Source organism: Cryptomeria japonica, chromosome 4, assembly GCF_030272615.1.
Source record: "Cryptomeria japonica chromosome 4, Sugi_1.0, whole genome shotgun sequence".
NCBI classification, from domain to species: domain Eukaryota; kingdom Viridiplantae; phylum Streptophyta; class Pinopsida; order Cupressales; family Cupressaceae; genus Cryptomeria; species Cryptomeria japonica.
The window spans coordinates 486,856,643-486,877,960 of NC_081408.1; the positions used below are offsets into that span (position 1 = coordinate 486,856,643).

Here is a 21,318-nt window from a genome sequence, read left to right on the forward strand (position 1 = left end):
TGAATCTTCAATTCTAGATGGTAGATGATTAGATCGAATGAAGGAAATTGTTGAATGCACCTGTGTGGAATCCATTTAATTCATACCACTAGCCTCTTACTGATTGTAAGGACGCCTTGTGTGGTCAATTGGAATGAAATGAGCTTAATCATAAGTCGTTACACGTCTATTGTTTCATGCATTTTCTTGAATGGTGATCATTGTCAGATGGTGTACGATTTAAACATATTGGAAGCATCCCTTAGAAGATCACACTGAGTTGGTGTTGAATTGTTCAGCCTGATGGTGAGACCCAGCCCAATAGGACTCCACCTAGTCATTCATCCATCTTCTCGCATTCTAGGTAGTAGAGTAGACTTCCTGAAGCTTGCATCTTTTGCCATTTGTTTGTCTTCCAGTTAGTTAGTAGGACTTGTGATTCCAGCTAATCAGACGTTCAGGTCATCAAGTGTAAGTCCCCTTGTGATTCCAGCAAATCACATCATACCATAGAGAGCTTATCCACACGTAGAGATCCTACAGCAAAGAACCTTGAAGTCACCCTGATTGATCCTTTTTGTGATATCTTCAGCATTCAGAGGCTTTACTCAAGAGAGGATAAGGTACCCTTGGGTATTTTATTCTGTGATTGATAGTGTACAAAATACACGTCAACAGGTAGGAAATCCATTCAGATTTATGTTGGAAGAAAAGTCTTTTGGATAGCAAAATAAGCTCACTTTAAATAATGTAATCCTACAGTACTGAAATGACAGCAAATGAACATCTCATGAGGTCCATGAAGAAAACATCAAAAGGAAGAATCATTTAGCATATACCAAAGTCAGTGTAGTGCAAAAAGGGTGTAGCTTTAGTTAAATTGGAAGCTTCTCCTGAGCATAATTATTGATGTGATGAATTCTTTCCTGAACCAGGCAAAATAGCTGATACCAGCCAAAATTGAAGGAAAAAATGCAGTTTTGCTAGGATCTGCATTCTTTTCTAACTACAGTCCCAAAGGTTTTCCCATCAATGCTGTGTGTTGTCCAGAACTTGGGACATGTGATGCAAAGTATAATACAGTTCACAGCATGATACCCAGCAAACATAAATCATTTCAGAAATTGAAAACATTTTATATATGATTGTGGTTTCTCTCTTCCAGATGGCTGGGCAGTAGATATTAGAACCCACACCAAAAGCACAAACGGAGTACCTTCTGACCTGGGAGTCAATCTTAGTGCCATGGAAAATTCTGAGCAAGATCCATACTAGAGAATATCTCTGAAAGTTTAATTCTCAACAATGCAGCAAGGATACTGGTTTCCTCTAGCCAAGGAGCATGGACCCAAACAGGTCTGCAGCTTTTTTCCATGACCATATCTAAAGTTGCTGTAAATTTTGAAATTTGTGTCCTGAAACAGAGTTTCTATAATTTATCTTTATATCACAATTTGTTACTGAGAGAAACTCTATTATTGTGTGCTTTTCGCAAGAAACATAATGAGGAACTAACACTTATATAATTACAAAGTACCATTTTACTTCACGTTTAATAGTTTCTGTGTGTTTTGTTATTCTTACTTATGTAAGATTCTTAAGATGCAGCCAAATGCATCTTGTGAACTGTCATGTGTATTTCATATTTGGGTGAAATACATCCTAAACTATTCTTATCCCAGAATGAATTGCCATCTAGCTTCAGATTTATGATCTACGTTTTTGGTTAAATGTGGAACTGGAAAACTGTATTCGATTAAACTATACTAGAGAGAGAAACAGGAATTTGAAATTATGTCAACCATGTTATAACTTATATGTGAATATTCATTTTGATTGACTTCTGTTAGCACATATTGAATTTTATCAATATGACGTGCTCTTTACTTCCATTCGTTGCAAGATGCCCTTATTACAAGTAAGCTTGTAGAATCTAAAAGCATTACCCTAGGAAGTAATTTATCCAGCTGCATTCAAGGTATAACAGGAGGATCTTCAGCCTTTCTTGAATAGAAATAATGCTTTAGACAAATTCTTTTTCATTGTCAATTAGAGTAGGTCAGTTACGGTAATTATATGATAGATTCTCTGGTTAGTTGACCCTCATCAGTCCTTTCCTGCTATGCCAATTTCCTATTTTAGCAAGATATTTTTTTGTGTTTTTTGACTCATAAGGATGGGAAGATGCTTGTAAGCCTGTTGAGAGTTTCTTTAACAGTTTAAAAAGATTCTGACAGCAGAGTTTCCCCATACCGAAAACATGTTGGATATTAATAAATAAGCATTTACTGTCATTAATTTATTGGACTTTAATTTGGAATGTAACATGCTGTAATGAATTGCCAAAGCTGAAAACTAACAGTCAAAAGATAGAAACTGACAAACCATTAAAAAATAGAAGATAAATGACTTTTCTGAATGCAGTGGCTGGACTGCAATTATGCAACCATAAAGGAGCTCAAAACAACTTTCTCATGCATTTTTCAATTTCTTCCACATTGATCTGTGCTTTGAACTTTATGGTCATTAGGAATTCATGTGACCACAACTCTCTCAATAGCTGCAATGTTCCTGCCAAGCAAGGATGTTGGAGGCTAGCAAGTTCCTAGACCTCTGAATTATTGTCAAGGTTTGGTGTGATTCATTAATGCAAGCATTCCTGCTTCACCTACCACCTTGTAGGATTCGGTATGCTTCAACAACCAAATTTGATTCTTGCAGCTCCTAATTGCTCCATGTGTTGTGGCTGTCCTCCATGTCCTCCCCACAGATTTGATGGGCTCTTCCTTGGCCTGCACACCAAAACTAAAGGACAACATTAATGAGTAAGATGCTGCAATCAAAGAAAGACGCTGCCCCCCCCCCCAACATGCCTCAAGTACTGCTAGATTTCTTTGAAGTAAATGACCTTGTTCCTGTCTCAAGGCTTCTCAATGTTGAGTGATTTATAGTTGCAAATTTTCAACATTCAAGGGGAGGAGTCATTTCTCTCTCCTAGGGGGGGTGGAGTTGAAACCCTTGAAGCCATTAGATCAAGATGTGCTGAGAGGCTTCTAGGGTTTCAACTCTTGCAAATATAGTTGCCATTAGAGCAACATCTTCTGTAAATCTCCAGGAGTTTAATATTAAAAATGATTTTTGTAGCTGAATGTCTCCACGGTTTTGGTTGTAGATCATTTGGGAATTGTAGCTTAAGGTTTCGTCTTGCCACTTTCTTGGTACAAATGTAATTGAGTATGAGATGAATGAGAACATTCTAATTCTTTACAAGCTTGTAATGGTCTTTTCTTCATTACATATTGAATTTTTGCAGTCTGGGATGGATAACTAAGAATGTTTAGTTGATATCATTATTTGTGGTGTATGTATTGCACAACTCATGGTCCTTTTGATGTCTTTATGTTGTCTTTCTTGGTATATTGTAACTTTGTCACCCAATGGATTGGGCACTGATCCTGGAAGTAATGATCAGCCGTGTACCTCAAATTGACAACATCATTCATCAATAGATTAGAAGTAAGAAATAGTTTGTTTGCATTTCATGGGTTAGTATTTCAACTAGGGAAAACATCTCTTTAGCAATCTGTGACTGTTTTTACCTTTGGAGAATCGTGTTGTGCATACCCACATCCTACAGTTGTGCAAAGATGTGCTTGTCAGTTTAATAAGAGGTCTTATGAGTAGTAGGTTAGTCCTTGGCCTAGTGACAGCTTTTGGGCTTAGGCACATTCCATGTACTAGTACAAGAGGTTATCCTTTGTCTATATTCAGTTGCGTTTAATTCTATTTGGAGAAGACCCCCCTAGGTCTAGCTAAGCTCAGAGTTGAAGAAGCTCTTACCAACCTCAGCAAATTGGTCCATTGCTGCTCAACCTAATCATAAGTTTCAATTCTTTGTCTTGAGTTTGACTTAGGAGAAGATCTTGTTTTAGGGATTTGTAAGTAATAGTGCAAGTCCTCAAGTTGTCATGGTGCTTGCAGCCTGTTTCTTGCTAAGACCAATGCATTGATCGATGCCTTCCAATAAGGGGCTCTTTGCAACGCTAAACAGTAGGCTATTGTAGTACCAAAAATTGTCAAATGCCAACTTGGCCTCGTTATGCTTCTTGTGATTCCGCATAGTATTTGTAAACAAAAGGTTGCACACTGGGAGTGTTATGAGGAATGAAAAAGCCTTGTGCTTGTGATTGTGAAGGCTGATTAGAACTATCTACAATATAAGAGCTCCATATCTATGGTTCAATTTACCATTGACCTTGTAGGAGACTCATGACAGCTGTCATTGTTTTAGTTGTCCTTTTTTTTAATTGGTATATGTTTTTATTTTCGCTCTCCTCATAAGAGGCAAGGAGAACCATAACCTCACATTCAACCTTAAGCTCTACAATATTACATATTTGTGCAAGGTGAAATTTGAGGCGATTGATGCCTCCTCTCATGTGCAGCCATAGTAGTTGCATGGCACTTTTTTTTTATCTCCGTACCTAGAGTGCCATGCTTTTAAGTAGGTTCCCTAGCCTTGCTGCCACTTTTGTTGCTTGCAGAAGCCAATTTCCTATCCAAAATATGAAAACCCTAACAAAAAAAGAAAAAAAATTAAAACATTAGCCCCAACAGCCAGAGAAAAAACAGAGTCAGGAAAAATAAATAAATGTAATCTCTAACTACTAGAATGAAAAAAGTACAACAAACAAAATAACTGTTACATACCTTTTCAAATGCATTTGATAAGTTTGTTAACTCAATCCATAGTCACTTGGAATTGCCAACTAAGTTACTGGATCTGCTTGTAGACTAGCTGGATTTGGGTTTGGTTTGAACTGGATCGGTGATTTGGTCCAATTTGCTTGGTGGTATGAGCAAGCTGTGGGTGAGTGAGGCTGGGTTCATCTGGGATGAACCCAAGTAGTATCTGAGTGAACCCAGGCAGATTCAGGGGGAACCCATGAAAACCTTGGGCGAATTCCTCCATTTTTTAAATTTTTATTTCTGCCTTTCATGTTGCCTTTAAAAAATTATGAAAATGGTGTGCACTATGAAGGTTTATGTAGTTTTGAAGGTCTTTATTTGGGCTTGGTGGCAAGCGCTCTGCCCCTTAACCCCGCCCTATATTGTGACAGGGGCGGCACCCTCAGACCCCTTCAAGGGCTGTTGCCCCTTGACCTCACTAGGGGCGCTACCCCTGGACTTCTGCAAGAGGCACTGCCCCTAGACCCCCATGAAGTTGTGGGCTATGGAGCCACAACAAATTGACTTGCATGCTTCCACTTTCCAACATATTACAGCTGAGTTTGAAAGTGAGCACACTTTTAGTGTGAGTGGTAGAGGCATTAGTTGTGGGTTTTCAATTTGTTCCTACATCATCTAATGTCAATGAAATTGTTGGTGTTGATGATTGAGAAAATCCTTATGACACTGAAAATTGATTGTTAAACTTGATATTATTATTTCAACATTGAACATGAAGATTGTCATTGAACAATGAATATTTTATAAATGTTTTAAATGACATAAGAGTTTATGGTGGTTTTGTTGATTGTATTATGCTATGTCGTATTCTAAATTTAATTCCTGTTTTTAGTCTGCAAATATATATGTATATTTATGATTTTTACATTTTTCTTGTACGGACAAACCCAAACAAACTGAGGCCCAATTTATTTTTGCCGGATCCACATACCCAAACCAGGATTTGTAATAGAAGTGGTAACATAGTTACACAATATCACCTGCAAACAAATGTGATCTGCTCAATATGTTGTTAGGTCAAAATCTCAAAGGTGTGAAACATGGAACATTTTGAGTTTTTAAGGAGGCAGTAAGGGGCTGTTACATTTGCGCCAAGCAAGCTTTTAATATGGACTTGCTGAGTTAGGCAATTTTTTCTGGGGAGTTATTCACCAAAATCACCCATGACTTGGTGTGGAGTAACTAGCCGAACTGGTTTTGCATGCCAGTACTCCCATGGGGGTGCTTTGCTTACCAAGTTTTTCTACTATGGATTAAAGAATGCATATTGCTGGTCAGCTAAATATGCTGTAAGGTATGATATATCTTTGGTATGAAAGTTAATTTGACACTATAGCTTATGTGTGCAATGGTATTTATATAAGAAAAGCCTAGATGTTTACAAGGTCTGGTTTGCTATTTCAAGTTTTACTTGTTTTTGATGATTCCTTGGGGTTTCAATTTGAAGCCCAAGCACATGCTCTCTCACTTCTGATCCTTTCTCATGCTAACCTGTTCATTTTCTTGGTATCACAATGGTAAATTAGAATTACAGGACTGATGCAGAATGTTTGAATAGGTACAAAAACTAATGTTTTGTGACACTGAAAAACCGTTTTTTTCTGACAGCAGTTACCTTTAAATTTGCCATATTAAATGTCAAAAACTAGGTTTATATATAACATGCAATTGCCTTATCCATGGAAAACATTCCTTTTTTCTTTGCATTTTAAATAATTAATGAACAATATATCTGTGATAGAAATACTAGACATTTGCCGCTTGCTGTAATAATCTTATTTTATATACTTAATGTGAACTGATAAATAATATAGCTAATACTGGAAAAAAGAAATGTTTGTCCAGAAAACATAGATGCAAGACAAAACGCTTAGAGATTGAAATCAGTCCAACGAGGTGATATTAAAGATGAGGAAGCCGCTTTTCAGCATTTATTGTAGACTTACATAAGAGCCAGATTAATAGCAGGCTAAAGACAGTCTAATGCTCAACTATATCTAGGCAAGAAAATTTAAAAACTCTCAGTTGATCTACAAATTCCACCTTCAGCAATTCCATTTTCTTGCTGATTTGCTTAGTCAGATTTCTATTTTTCTCTTGCCATAGTCAGTCACAAAAGATTCTTAATTTGTTTTGTCCCTTGGTTTGTAGGTTCTTGAGGAGACGGCACTACCACCTTTGAGTAGATTATCTAGACCAGGCATTTAGAGCACATTCACTTAATTAAGTTCAAGAGCAGATAGTAAACAAGTAAATATGGGAAATAGACGGCAAGCACATTGGATTGAAGCATTGGATCGGGTGTCAAAAACAAGAAACATAAATGCGAGGGGAGTAAGAAGTTGCATTGCGGAATCCCTTTCATGTGGACCTCCTGAATGGGCCAGGGAGATGCTTGTATCGGCACTTGGAAAAGATGTTTCTAACGCTAAGGTAAAGCTATAACATTTTGTTGCATCCAAGGATCTGGTTATATATGTATGTAAAGATTTTGATAACTGAATGCTGTGCAGGAAGTCATCTCAACACTTTTGGCACGTTGTTCTGAGGCAGCAGAACCTTGTAATAAGAATGCAGAGATAAAAGAACGAAACAAGAAAAATAATGGTATATCTGAAAGTCTTCTCAACAGGATGGACATTGATCAAACAAAGATTTGTTTTCCAGAATCAGTTACTGATTGCTGCCGCAATGCATTCCGTGAGATCACTATGAAAGACAAATTTGGAGAACTTTTTAACCTGGTCCAGAACAAACAAAAAGAGATGTTAGACTTCAACCTTATTGATATAAGGTTGAATATGGGGACATATGGAAAAGCACCAGAGCTTTTTGCATCAGATATGCAAAAGGTATGTATAGACAAAGCAAAATCTAGTTTTAGAGCTGGCATAACTTTAAACCATAGGATGAACCCCAGGAACATGGAAATTTCCAAACATAGTGCATATGCTGATTAATTGTGTTATTAGATCTGGTAATAGGAGAAAAGGAAGTATGCTCATAAGTCTGGTGTCTATTGAGGAAGTATAAAATAATGTACCTATTTGTTAGTAAATGTAATAAATATTGACACACTTTTCTCTATTTATGTTGGCTTGAAACTCATAAGTTTATGAACACATCTTTGACATTTCTCTGTTGGATTTATGGTCATAAAACATGTCAAAATTTTAGTTATGTTGCATGGTTATATGTAGCGTATTCATGACAGAAGTGGTCCAAGAGATCTTTTGTCTGTATTTCTGACAATAACTAGTTGGCAATTGGCATCAATAAGAAAGGTTACATTTCCATTATCCCAATTAGTTAATTTCTTTATTCTGTATATGCATGGTACCTTCTTTTTCCACAATTCTTAAAAGTATAAATGAATATTGATTTTGCTGATAATTTGGTCATGAAATGTTTTTAGTTGTTCTTGAATGGGAAATTTCTATGGCTTTATTATATTTTTTCGTAGTTTTGTCCGTTTCTGTTGCCTTGAGCTTCGTAATTTCTCTTGGTTTATTATATTTCATCACAGTATAAGAACTATCAAAAATGTAAATTTCTTACAAGAGGTGTGTAAGAGGCTGCCTCTAATCACTCTGTGGATTGGACTGTGGTTGCAATCATTTATAATACTTGGATTAATCTCTAACTCTTAGTATCCTAAAATGCATTTGGATGCTCAGTATCAGCAAGTGTAGTTACTGCTATCCATTGTATTCTCCATGGAATAGATCATTTGTCGCAAGTTGTTTGGAACGGACATATTAATATATATATATATATAAAATTAACTTAAAATGCATTTACATACTAGTTTATATATATATTGAAAACATTTTGCTATGTTCCGAGGTTCACTTAGAATACCCCCTTATCCATATGGGTGTGGTTTGGGGCTAGGACAAATCTAGGTTCATTCACAATTTCTCTTGACCACCTTGGGTTCCTTGTGGGTCATTCTAAAGGATGGATAGGGACCCTGGTCTGCTTGGGGAGACCCTAGGCAAACTTAGGTGAAACTACGGTGACTTGTGGCCCAAGGGACCTAAAATATTAAAAAAACAGTTTTAAACCATTTTTCAAACTAAAAAGTGCCTTAAAAACCTAATTTCACCTTTAATCAAGGGCATATGAATTATGTTGTTTCATTTTTTGCCTCCAAGTTCCCATTGTTGGTTTTTAAAGTTCTTGCATTTTTCTTTGAAGTCGATGGCTATAGGAGATAAATCCTACACCCGTAGGGGAGAAAAAGCTAGGTGGGGAAGATTTATCTATCAAAGGTGAGTGGATGTCATTTTATTCAAGATCTGATTTTTTTTTCAAAATTTATCAAGTTAACTTTTTTTTGTTGAATATATGTATTTTTAAAATTCTATACATAATAAGGGGTTATGATGCTGATTTTAAGGAAGTTTTAGGGTTGTGAAATTGTAATGTTGTTTTTGGGTTTGTCCTAGAATGGCTTATTGTTCTAGTTTAGTTGTTCCCAGTGCAAGGAACTCATTTAAATTTGATGTAGTGTCACCTCTTTGGTGACATACGACATGATTGAACTTCGGGTTATTGTTGGCATTGTAGCCAATGTGGAAATGAGTACAAAAGCTCACACATTCGAGTGAAAGCTCACACATGCACTATTTATGGTTCGGGAATAAGAATTTGTCAAGGGTCAAATAGAAAATGTTTGCCAAAGAAACAAATAATGGGGTATACAAAAAAACAAGAGGATGTTGACATGCTAAGTAATAGATTGAAGGAAAGAGCATATCCTCTTGCCAAGAAAGGATTGCAAAAACCTCCTAGTGGCTTACTACAACTAGTTGGTCCACATCCTTTCATGCCGTTGCCATCATCTTCCCAAGAAGAGAATGATCTCTTTCTTTTATGTAAAAGAGGCGCGTTGGAAAAGGCCTTCAAAAATGAAGTGAGGGAGGTTGGAAGTGAGAGCATTGCTCATTGCATTTATGGCAATGGGCTTCCTTTCAACCTTATTAGATCACCATATTGGTGGGATATGGTGATGGTGATTACCAATGCACTTGTTGATTACATTAGTTTAGGGTATAAAAAGTTGTGCACCACCTTATTGGCTAAAGATAAAGCTTTTGTAGAGGCATCATTGAGATTAATTAAGGATATATGGCCCAAATTAGGCGTGTCTATTTTTTATAGATGAAAGATTTCAAAAAATAGATCACTAATCAATGTCATTGTAGTCTCCCCTAAAGGGATGATGTTTTTGAAGGTAGTAGATTGTGAGCGGCAAGTGAAGGATGCAACTTCATTGACAATATCCTCATACAACCCATTGAAATAGTGGGCCCAAAAAATGTTGTCCAAGTCATCATAGACAACACTAAGAGTTGTAGGGCAGCTAATTCTATGGTGGAGGTTTTGTATCGACATATTTTTTGGATACCTTGTGTTGTCCTCTCACTCAACTTAATTTTGCAAGAGATTGGCATAAATATTGAGTGAGTTAAATATATCTATGGGAGTTTGAATTGATTCAAATGTTTGTGACTAAGAATCATGTCATAGGGCATTTTCAGCACCTTCTCCAGCTTGGAGGAGTTGAACGTATTTTATTTTTGTCTATTTTTTAATTTTTAATTGTTGATATGTGACATGTCATTTACCTTTCAACATTTTGATTTGTTTTCTTTTACACCATGTTAACTTGTTGAAACTCGATTTTCAATACAAACAACGGTTTTGAGACTTTTGAATGTGTGAGATGCATTGAGTGCTATGGTCATCAACACTCTTTGGAGGTATCGAGGCAACCAAGTACATAGCGCTAAAAAAGTCGAAGCATTGATCCTAGATGATGAGTGGTGGGCTTGTGTGGAATATGTTTTGAGTTCCATTAAGCCCAACATCAACATGGTTAGGCATGTTGATACAAAATAGGTGAAATCTATGACAACACGAACTCCATGGTTGGAAAAATGAGATCCCTTATTAAAACCAAGGGGCATGACTGCATAGAAATATTTTTCAAAAGGGTGCAAAGGATCATCATTGACCATTGGAACACGATGGCTATGCCCTTGCGTTTCCTAGCGTTTGTTTTGTCTATGAACTTTTACAGCTTCGAGATACTTTGTTTGTTGAGGAGGGTGGCACCATTTAAGAATGAAGAGGTTGTTGCTAGCTAAAATATTGCATGCAGAAGAATATTCCCAAATTTAGATATATAGACATTGTCTTGAGTGAGTTTTGTCACTTAATATTCTCAAAGAATCACAATGTTTGTATTTTTTGAGGCAAGTACAAAAAATATGTTCATAAATGGTGTTACATATTTGGCCAAGACTATTTACTTGTAACCTCTTGCAATAAAAGCTATCTTTCAAACACACATTTTTTTTTTAACTAACTTAGTTTTAATGTGTTTCTATAAATTATAAGTCTATACTCTATAATTCACGTTTTGTAATTGTAAATGTAGTATGCAAATTCAAATTCACGTGAGTTCTTCAATTGAGTGGAATTGGAATACATACTCCATCCACTTAGTTAAGCACAACCAATTGGGTGCAAAAAATGTTGAGGATTTGGTTTTTGTGCACCATAACTTGCATCATAAGAGACCTGATTACAATGAGGGGCAACAAAGAATTGGAATCTAACAACATGCCAATGTCTCTATAGATGAGGTAGCTTTTGCACATGACATAGCTAGTGGGAATGGCATTGTAGCTGATTGTTGTTCAAATGAACTAAATGTTGACTTTGATTCTCGATGAAGAGCAATATGAAGATTATTAAATATTGGTTGTAATTTTCATTGTGTATCAATATTTGACAAATCATTGAATTGTGAATTTATTAGTGTTCTCATTTTTGCAAACTATGAGCTATTTAAATGTTTAGTTTATTGGCAATTATGTGTATCACTATTTTTATATTATATAATTTAAATATATATATATATATATATATATAAACAAACAAACTTGTACTTTTTTTTTAATTTTTAGATAAGAGCTATCATTGTGAGGATAGCACCCTTGTATTGCTAAAAGCATCTTACAACAACTGCTTTGGCAGAAAATACTAATTCTATCATATCCTAACACTGCTATCTGCAGCGAGTGCTACTACTCCTACCATATCCTATCACTGCTAACTGCAGCGCATACAAACAGAGATACAAAATGTTACTACTGTTCCCCATTGATGGTCTGCATGATGACCCCTGCATAATCTCCAATGCTGAGTACATTTTCTGTGGCTTCAGCTGAGAACCACCAGGTTTCGGAGTTAGTAGATTTTGTACAAACAAACTTGTACTTGTACCCAAGTAAAAAAAAAATTACTATATCATTGTACCTGTATTTATCCCTATACCAGGACTAACAACTTCGACATTTCACACATTCAATAAATTTTATAGCAGAAAATAAAGACTATATCCCTATACTTGTAAAAGTAGGTGTGTATTGAAACTTGAAATGTTAACCACAACTAGGATAAATTGCAAACAATTTTTTACATAGGCAAAATTTGAAATGTTGGCTTGCTCTAGGTTGTAGTGGAACCAAATTGCATCCTAAAATGTTTTAACACAACTTTGATGAATTGGAAACAATTTGCTACATAGGCAAAACTTGCAAATTAAAATGTCATGGCCCTGATCGGATATCCATTTTATGAACAGCAAACTTGAATATGAAATTGTCTTACAAAGTAAGACTTCACGATTTCATAAACCAACCATTATACTTTAATCACCCATCTCCTGGATCTGCATCAGTCTGAGGATCGATCCTCTTCCCTATGGTATGTAATTCATATTCCTTGTCATTTGATAGTTAATACAAATTAATAAGGAGCGAGTGGAATAAGATTATCATTGGCAATTAGCAAGGAGTGATTATTATTAGTTAAGTTAATGAAAAGAAATTTACAAAGAGGCAGCGACCATTCTTGAAGAGACGTCTCCCTCCCAAACCACTGCCACTTATAGGGAAAGTCATGACCTTCCAGCACCAACCGAAAAGGTTATAAAGGAGCGTTCCAGCACCAAGAGCCAGCATCAAAGGAGAAAAAGAATAAAAGACGTGAAGTCTATATAAAGAGGAAATCAGGATTAAAATATTATCAGCTGCAGAGCAGCAGACTGGTATGCTGTATTGTGCTTATGATCATATACTTGTTCATTTATGTTGTTTTATGTCTGCATTTCTATTTATAATTGTAATACAAGTTATTGCATATTCTGTTATAAATACAAACAAAGAAGCATTGTCAATAAGATTGCATTTGATCATAATAATAGATAGGATTTATACTTAATTTCTTATACATTCATAATGCATGTAAGACTATTATATCAACGGCCTAGTCTTTAATCATTCGATATTGCTTGTGAGAGGATAGGTTGGTGTGTGTAGGGAGAGGCGGAGTAAACTCTCACAAGATAGGTAAGCCCAAGATGGGGTATGGACAGAGTCCTGAAACCTTGAGGGAGTCTACTTGTAGACTGGTTTCCAAGCACCCTATGACAGTAAATCTCTGTCCTCCATTAGGGTTAGGAAAGAAGTAAGGATGGGGCCTAAATATAATAATTATTGATTGTACTATGAATAATTAATTGTTCTCTATTTTTAATAATCTGACTGAAGACATGATAAGTATGGTGATAAACTGTTTAATTATGGGAAACAGGCTTACTTCCAGTAGGGGACATTGCATAACATACTTTGGGTTGATTTAAAACCAAATTGCATCCTAAAATGTTGGTCCAATGAACCAAGGGTTCAATTGCCAAGAGGCAACCTGCAACATTTTTCCACCTTCATTGATATAAACAAAGCATATAATTAAAGGAGGAATTGACATTGGAAGTTCAATATTTGCTCCACTGATTGGAGGGCAACATTACCACAATGAATGTATATTTTCTTCATATACATGGTGCAAAGGAGTGGGGGTTTGTGATGAACATATTTAAGAAAAGGTCAAATTTATTAGATTGTGACGTGGAGATATCTCCACTCCATTTTCACCAACCACTCCCTCTAGGACTTTGAAGCACATTTCTAGTTTCACACCATCTATAGTTCCACCTTTTGAGATGAGTGTTGTGTAGTCTAAGGGGAATAGAAAGGTCATGGGTTCAACTTCTAGTCAAGTTATGGATATGTTAAATGCACAAGCTCAAGAGGTTTACCAATGGCATTCCATTTCATGTGGCTTGCTCTTAATATTTGAAGGAGGCTATGTCTAAGGTGGCCGAAGTAGGTATATCTCATGTGCCTCCTAGGGAAACAAAATTGAATACGTCCATCTTGATGGAAAATATTCCAAGGTGAATTTGTCAATGGAGGAGATTGTTAAATTTAAGATCAGATTATATTAGAAAACAAAATTCACCTCAAACAAACAGTATGAACACTAAGTTACCCTGGGAAACCTTCCTTATGAAGGTGAAAACCCAGCCACAAAAATTAACAGTTATTTATATAATCAGGTCTGAGTATGATATACAAGTAATGGCTTCACTGCTTGAAGCTTTATGCACACAACAATTACCCACACAAGGTAATATAGAAATTGAACTGTCAAAACTCAATCTGCCGAAGGTATGTTGGATCGAATTCTTATTGCTGCAGAATGGAAACTTTTTAACTTATCAGATTCACTGAACACGAACTGCAGAAGGATAAGTCGGACTGCTACAGAAGATCACGTTGGTTTGTCAGAGGATATGTAGTATGCTTACTGAATATCTATCTTAAATCCGCCTCTTGTATATTTCAATCTGAGTATTAATTTCTATCTTCCACGATATGCCAATAAGAAGGATGTATTCTCCATATATAATGAATCCAATGTCTTTCCAATAGAAGACGTGTCTCTTCATAATTGCCTTTCAACAAACCAATTCATTAATAACACAATCTGTTTATTAAATTGATTGTCTATTGTTTATATAACAAACCCGATAACCAACTTTAATGATTAATTATACAAACCCGATGAATCAATAGGTTCAATATTAATGCATAAGTAAATCGGTTTATTAAATATGTAAGGCCAATAGGCCATTCTCATATTTGATATCTATTTAATGGCCCTGAAGGATTGCTTCGGACGCTATATCATCAACAGAGATGAGGGTCACATGGTTGTTTCACCATTGCATTATCATCATAGATGGATAGGTGGATATAACACACTACTTACTCATCAATATTATAATTATATGTTAGGAAGGTCCTTACTAAGGGTGCCTAATTGCTTAGGAAAACATGAGGATTTAGATTTTCGGTTTTAGATCTTGAGAGATGCCAGTGAGGAGCTTGGTCCTTCCAACATAGTGTGGGTGGTTATTGATGCAACATATGTGTGCTAGGTGGTAGGTAATTAGTTGAATCCACCTATAGGAAAATTTATTAGAACCCTTCTATACATTTCATGAATAATGGCATTGAAGGCATCTTGACAAAATTGAGTGGTTCAAAAGGGTTATCGCAGATTAAGGGAGGTGTAGATGTTCATTTGTAACCACTACACCTCATTGCATATTACTGAACTCTAATAGAGATGATGCTTGTCTTGTAGGAGCTCTTGCAACTTACAATCATGACACAAGAGTGGAACAAGCTGTGGGAGTCCAAGTAAAAGCAAGGGAAGAGGGTGTAGAAGGTTGTGGTCAATGATGGATTTTGGTTAGATGTGAGATATATCACATTTATTGTACTCCATGTTTCATTGTTATTAGATTTTGGGATTTTAACAGCCCCATCCTTGGGAGATATATGACTGTATTGGTAACATGCTTGGCCATATGAAGGTTTCTATTTGTGAGAGAAACCTTACTATAGAGTTCCACTACAAGCGTGCTTGGTTCATAATTTAGTGGAGGCGGAGAAGCTAATAATGACCTCTACCAAAGTTTTCCACAAACTTGTATACACTTCAGTTTAAACTCATAGACATTTAGTCAAACAGTTTGGAAATCATAAATTCAATCAATAAGTCTGATTTGAAGGGTTTAGAACAGCTGCAACTTCAACCCTTAATGACTTTTTCCTGTATGGAGTGGTCTTTGAAGAACATAAAAAATAAGCCTTTTTGAATCATCTGACAAAATGAGGATTGAAACCCTAATTTTTATGCCAAACAATATTAAACCATTCATCTAAAAAAATTCTTGCAGGAATTTTGTCACTGTCAATAGCAGCAAGGATGATTGCTATGTTTTTTAATCTGTTTTCTTCTTTGTTTAAAGCAATTACCATTTCATCATTAGGAAAAATCACAATCTTCTTAGGGCTTGAAGTGGAGTACTTACCATCTCCACTAATTTCTGTCTTTTCTTCATAGGGTACTCCATCATTCACCAGATTAAACTTTGCGTTCTCTGGCACTCTTTCTCTTGATTGCCCTAGAATGACATCCTGAAAAGTTATTTCAGTTCTATTTACTCCTCCATTAATATCTTCTGCTTTATCAGATTTGTTAGGTGGCTCACCCACAGCCCTATATCCCCCGCTCCATAAATTCAAGGGATCGATCAGGCCACCAAAAATAAATGCAACTTAATGGAGGGTTTTAAGAGCATCACAGAGCATTTAAAGCACAGATACAAAAAACACCACAATGGAACCAGAGAATGCAGATTAAAGAAGGCACAATCAGCAACCAATGATGATATCTCTATGGTACAAGAAGGGTACCAAAAGGGATAGAATAAGCTACAAGCCCTAGTCCTGAGGGCTTCCAACTGCCTGAGGCACATAGGAACAGCTCCATCATCCAAGCACCACCTTTGCCAGATTAGTCTCTAATTTCCTTTGTCAGATCAAAACCCTCTGAGACATCATTTCAGACCCGTAGCAGTTTGGAAGCGCCTTCACTGGATGTAGAAAAGCCTTTTGATGACGTTAAGGCCAAAGGGAAGGAGGTTTGGTTGCCTGCCGATGCCCTATCTTTCTCCGGAGCGATACCACATTTCCAGAAGCCTCTCAGACGATTTCTTTTTCTTTTTAGCTCAAAATCCCTTGTAGAAAAACTTATTGACAACGTCAAGCCCGAAGAGAAGGAGGTTTCACCGCCGATGCCCTATCTTTCTTTTGAGCGATACCACATTTCCAGAAGCCTCTCCATCCTATTTGTGGGTTTGAATTATAGGGTCCATGTTCTAAAAAATAGCCAGGTTTGTCTGCGAACCATGGGTCTTCTTGGAAAATGGTCTCCTTTTTGTTCTAGGGGAAAGCAGGGTCATAAAGTATCCTGTGGGCATCATGAGGATGACAATCTGAGCATGGAGTCTCTGGTTCTCATGAATGAAAAATCAGTGGTTTGTCTTTTGGAACCATGATCAATTCTCCATTAAACGGTTTTACTGTCCTTTGATTATGGAGGTGTGTGAATTTGAGCAGATCTTTCCTTCAGGGTTCAGGGTGGTCTTGGTTATTGCATCAGATTAGGAGATATGAAGTGAGGATTGGAGTTATGTGGAACTAAAGAAAGGAGAAAACTTTGGGCATCAGGAAACTTCACACATAAATTTCATTTTTCATTTACGTTGGCATTTGTATGATCCACATCCTATTTGCATGTTATGTGTGGCTACTAATGTGACTTAAAAGCCCTCATCAAGGATGTTTCCTTGTCAGACATCTTTGCAAATCTGTTCTAGTGCCTGACTTTCCCATATGGCATATTGTTGTATTGGTCTGAGTGAAGCTCTTTGACATGAAGGCTTCGAGTAGGTTTGTAGTCTTCTACCTACTATAGTATGGGTATAAGCTATTTATACAATGATTGCTAACTGTGTTATTATTTTGTCTAAGATACTTTTTTTGCTTCTTTTAGCTGAACAAGACAATGAGATACCAGGTCAAGAAAACTAATCAAACTTAAAACTGTCTTGCAGATGTGGGAGAATGTACGTGCAGTGGGTCAAAAGATCATTCTACTGGCAAACTCGCTTTCAGAATATTCAGATGCTGCCTACCAGAAAGAGGTTGGATATTGACATCTTTTCCAAATAAAGAAATATCTGTTACATTCTTGAACATTTTTGGTTTGCCAAATGTTTAAAATGTACGTTTTGACATATTTTGTATTCTGTGCGACTGAAATGAATCTATAATTAAATTGTTGGCTTAATGGATGTAAGATAAGTTCTTGTGTTTGCTGGAAGAATGAGATGGAAGTTCTAATGGTTCTGAATGAGCTCTAAAATTTTTTGCTTCTTGTTCCCCTCTTCTGCTTCCCTTTCCTCACCTTGTCTTTTATTCAGTTCTAGCCCTGTTCTGATACGTATTGCAGTTTCCTCTTGTGAGGTGGCCATGGCCTCTTCTATGCAAATCTCCATGCTCTCCCCTTTTCAAGGCTTCTTGGGAATTGTGTATCATGCTCAGATTAGTAGGTTGGTTATTGATATTTTGTGCTTTGTAATCTTATAATCATAGATATATATAATATCTCTAATCTGCAGCTTGCATGGCCAATTCACTACCATAGACTCTAGAGCATTGCATGGCCCTTTTTTCAGCTTAAAGAATTTAAAGTTCAAGATGAATCTTGGTAGTAATGTATTACTTTTTAACTTTACAGGTTCTAAAGAGACTATTCCTATGTACTCTTGAATTTCAAATTTTAATGAAATTAGTATTGGGTTAAAAGGCATTACAGTGCAATTCTGCTTGAAACGAGAAATGGCAGTAGAGTAGAAAGTGAAGGTTGGAGGTCAAGTGGCCCAAAAGTTCTCATTGTTCACATAGAGAGAACATGAGAAATTCCCAAGGAAAGGTAAAGGCAACTTGAAACAATAATATGGTGCCATGTTCCCGGTGATGTGGGATATCCACCTTCCCTTGTGTTGTATTTGGATGGAATTGTACAACTATCAACTAGTTATGTCCTAATCAATCATTGAAGCACTACTGCACCAGCTCCAGTTTACAATTTTTCACATGTATATTTTATACGATTGTCCATTTGAACTCCCAATCCCTTGTAAGGAAATGAATACAATGAATGCTTAGTGTGCCTGCAGACTCATTTGATCCAACTTTTTGGTTTCTCAGGTAGCTACTTTGTTTGGGGAAAAAGCTGGAGACAAGGATCTTGTTGATGGCTCTGAAAACATGAAAGTGGGATCAGACACCGAAGAGCATCTACACGAACCTCTTCACAATTTGAACCAGCATCATCTGTCTGAGGCTAACAACCAGCTGGGGTGTAATACCAGGGCTGAAGAACATAATACTGCTAGCAATTTGTGTAATTTGGTATGCATTGTAGCATTCAAAGCGTTTGCTCAATTCTAGAGATTTATGTTCTTTGTTATACTCCAGAGCTGTTTTCTATGTTTTTCTTACCCATTTATGTCTATTGCCAAGGCTTATGACGTTTCTGGTTTGTTTGAGTTTGCAGAATGAAAATGGGCAGAATGGGAGGTTAAATGGAGGACTGGAGGCTGAAAATACATCTCCCAACGAAGATATTGCATCCAAGGATGTGGATAGTAAAGCTCAGTGTGTATCAAATAAACAGTGTGATAGTTCAGAATTATCAGCCCAAAACCGTGTTTGTAGATCTTGTGGTGCTAATGAGCGTGATAATTTTATTGTACTCTGTGATGCATGCAAAGCAGCTTATCATATATATTGCATTTCTCCTGCCCTTGAGCACGTTCCAAGTGAAGGTTGGTACTGTGCTTCTTGTGTTGTGTCAGGAAAAGGCAATGGGTCTGTACCAAAATATAATGGGATTGAGGGACACCATTGTATAGTTTGTGAACGACTCAGTAAGGAGTTGGAACCAGAGAATAGTGGAGTTGCTGAATTTCATACCGGTGGAGGGCATATGGGAACTTATTGTGATCGAAATGTGGCATGTTCGCATGGTAATAAAGGTGGTGTTGATATAAACCAAGGTGAAGGTGCAGGCAGAGAAGATACAGAAGTCCATGCCAGTACAGAAGAGGAGAAGCTACATAGTAATGAACCACTGCCTAAGGTTTGCAAAGTATGTTCTTCTGGAGAGAGAGACAGTGACAATCTTATAGAATGTGCCAATACTAATTGTCTTTTCAAATATTTTCATTTAAGCTGCTTAAAACCTCCACTAAAATGTAATCCTCCTGCAAATTGGTATTGTCCATCGTGTATATGTATGATTTGCAAAATTGATGAAAATGATGATCAAATTGTCCTCTGTGATGGATGTGATGATGGTTATCACATATATTGTGTAAAGCCACGACTTTCTGCAATTCCAAAGCGTAACTGGTACTGCTCATCTTGTCGTAAAATGAAAAGGCGGAGGAGAACAAACAAAGAGAGATATCCAAAAGGAAATGCTTCAACTGAAGGATTACAAGGGTCAAATCCATCTATGATTGGCAATACGCCATCGGGAATAGGCAGAGGAGTGCACAATTCTCAGGAACGAGAACTGCACATATCCATTCCGCAAGACCAATTACAGGCCACTCAGTTAGGGAGTACATATTCTATTGCTCCAGAGGAGCCTGGAGTTAATTCTGATGAAAATTTTGGTTCAAAAGATGATTTCCGCATATCTTTCAGGACAAGGAATACACCTGAATCTGAAGAAGGTGCAGAATCAAAAGAATCTGGGAAGAGGAAGAGAAAATCTTCAGAACCTAGAAAATCTGAAGGACAAGAAGAGATGGGCAGGGGTTGATATAATTTTATTAAAGTGAATGTATTAAACTATTATATTTGTCAAATACATAAATTTTACAAATTCTCTTTCTGTATCATTGTATAAGTTAATCTATTATTTACTGTTTTGTCTTTATACACTAGGAGCATTTGAGTTGTTCTAGAAGTTAAAATGTTGTAAGAGTGAAACAGGCTTATTACATACTCTATAAGACTTGGACTCAATTGAGTTCCGCTCGTGATCATTTAGGACACAACATGCTTTTACAGTTTCATTTGAAAGTACCAGTAAGCCTTTCATGTTTCTCATGTGACTGCAGATTAATCTGGTCCTTACATATAACGACCTCTAATTCATGATAATGACCAGGGTTTATCCATCGTAATTTTACCCTCTAATTAGTTATAATCTTTGGTGTTATGCTTGTAACTTTGACCCTCTTGATTCTTTTGGCTATAAGAACTCATTTTTGAATCTTGTCATTGTAATTGGCTGTTCTTCCCATTCATGTTAACCTATTTTTGTTTAGTCCTCTTTTTTATGGTAATATATAATGATGCCTTTTTTGACATGTCCAGGGTTTATCCATCATGAGTTCACCAATTTATTTGTCTCAAAACTTGGATCATTTTTGCATGATATTGTTTATACATTATTTTTCCAATTAGTTATGGTTCTTTTGTGAGCGCCATTAAAATCATTGTCATCTGTAAATGTTGCTAATTACTGCAGAGCATGTTGTTTTCTTGGCACAAGCCACCGGAAAACCTTATAGACCGTGATAAATTGACACCCTGTCCATTTCTGTGCTGTCTTTCTGCCAAGCATGAATTATTGTGCATCTGGTGTTGAAGTCTTACATGTCAGAGAGCACATCCGTTATCTAAGGTGATGGAATGCAGCTAACCTACAGCAATTCTCAACTCAAGTTATACA

The 21,318-nt window shown here is 36.5% G+C and overlaps 1 protein-coding gene across 7 annotated transcripts in view; it reads left to right on the forward strand.

Moving 5' to 3' along the window:
• The window catches only part of LOC131060400 (uncharacterized), a 28,905-nt gene extending 8,215 nt beyond the window's left edge, over nucleotides 1-20,690 (forward strand). For 4 of the 7 annotated variants that reach the window (XM_057993625.2, XM_057993623.2, XM_057993626.2 and 1 more), the window contains 5 exons: nucleotides 6,880-7,161; nucleotides 7,242-7,580; nucleotides 17,618-17,707; nucleotides 18,777-18,980; nucleotides 19,126-20,690. In XM_057993625.2, coding sequence (XP_057849608.2) covers nucleotides 6,985-7,161; nucleotides 7,242-7,580; nucleotides 17,618-17,707; nucleotides 18,777-18,980; nucleotides 19,126-20,400 — 2,085 coding nt within the window. In that variant the 5' untranslated portion in view covers nucleotides 6,880-6,984 and the 3' untranslated portion in view covers nucleotides 20,401-20,690. Of the gene's footprint in view, nucleotides 1-914; nucleotides 1,336-6,573; nucleotides 6,730-6,879; nucleotides 7,162-7,241; nucleotides 7,581-17,617; nucleotides 17,708-18,776; nucleotides 18,981-19,125 lie in introns of all 7 variants that reach the window. The other 3 variants (XM_057993627.2, XM_057993628.2, XM_057993629.2) reach the window with 3 other exon arrangements.
• The last annotated feature ends 628 nt before the right edge of the window (nucleotides 20,691-21,318 follow it).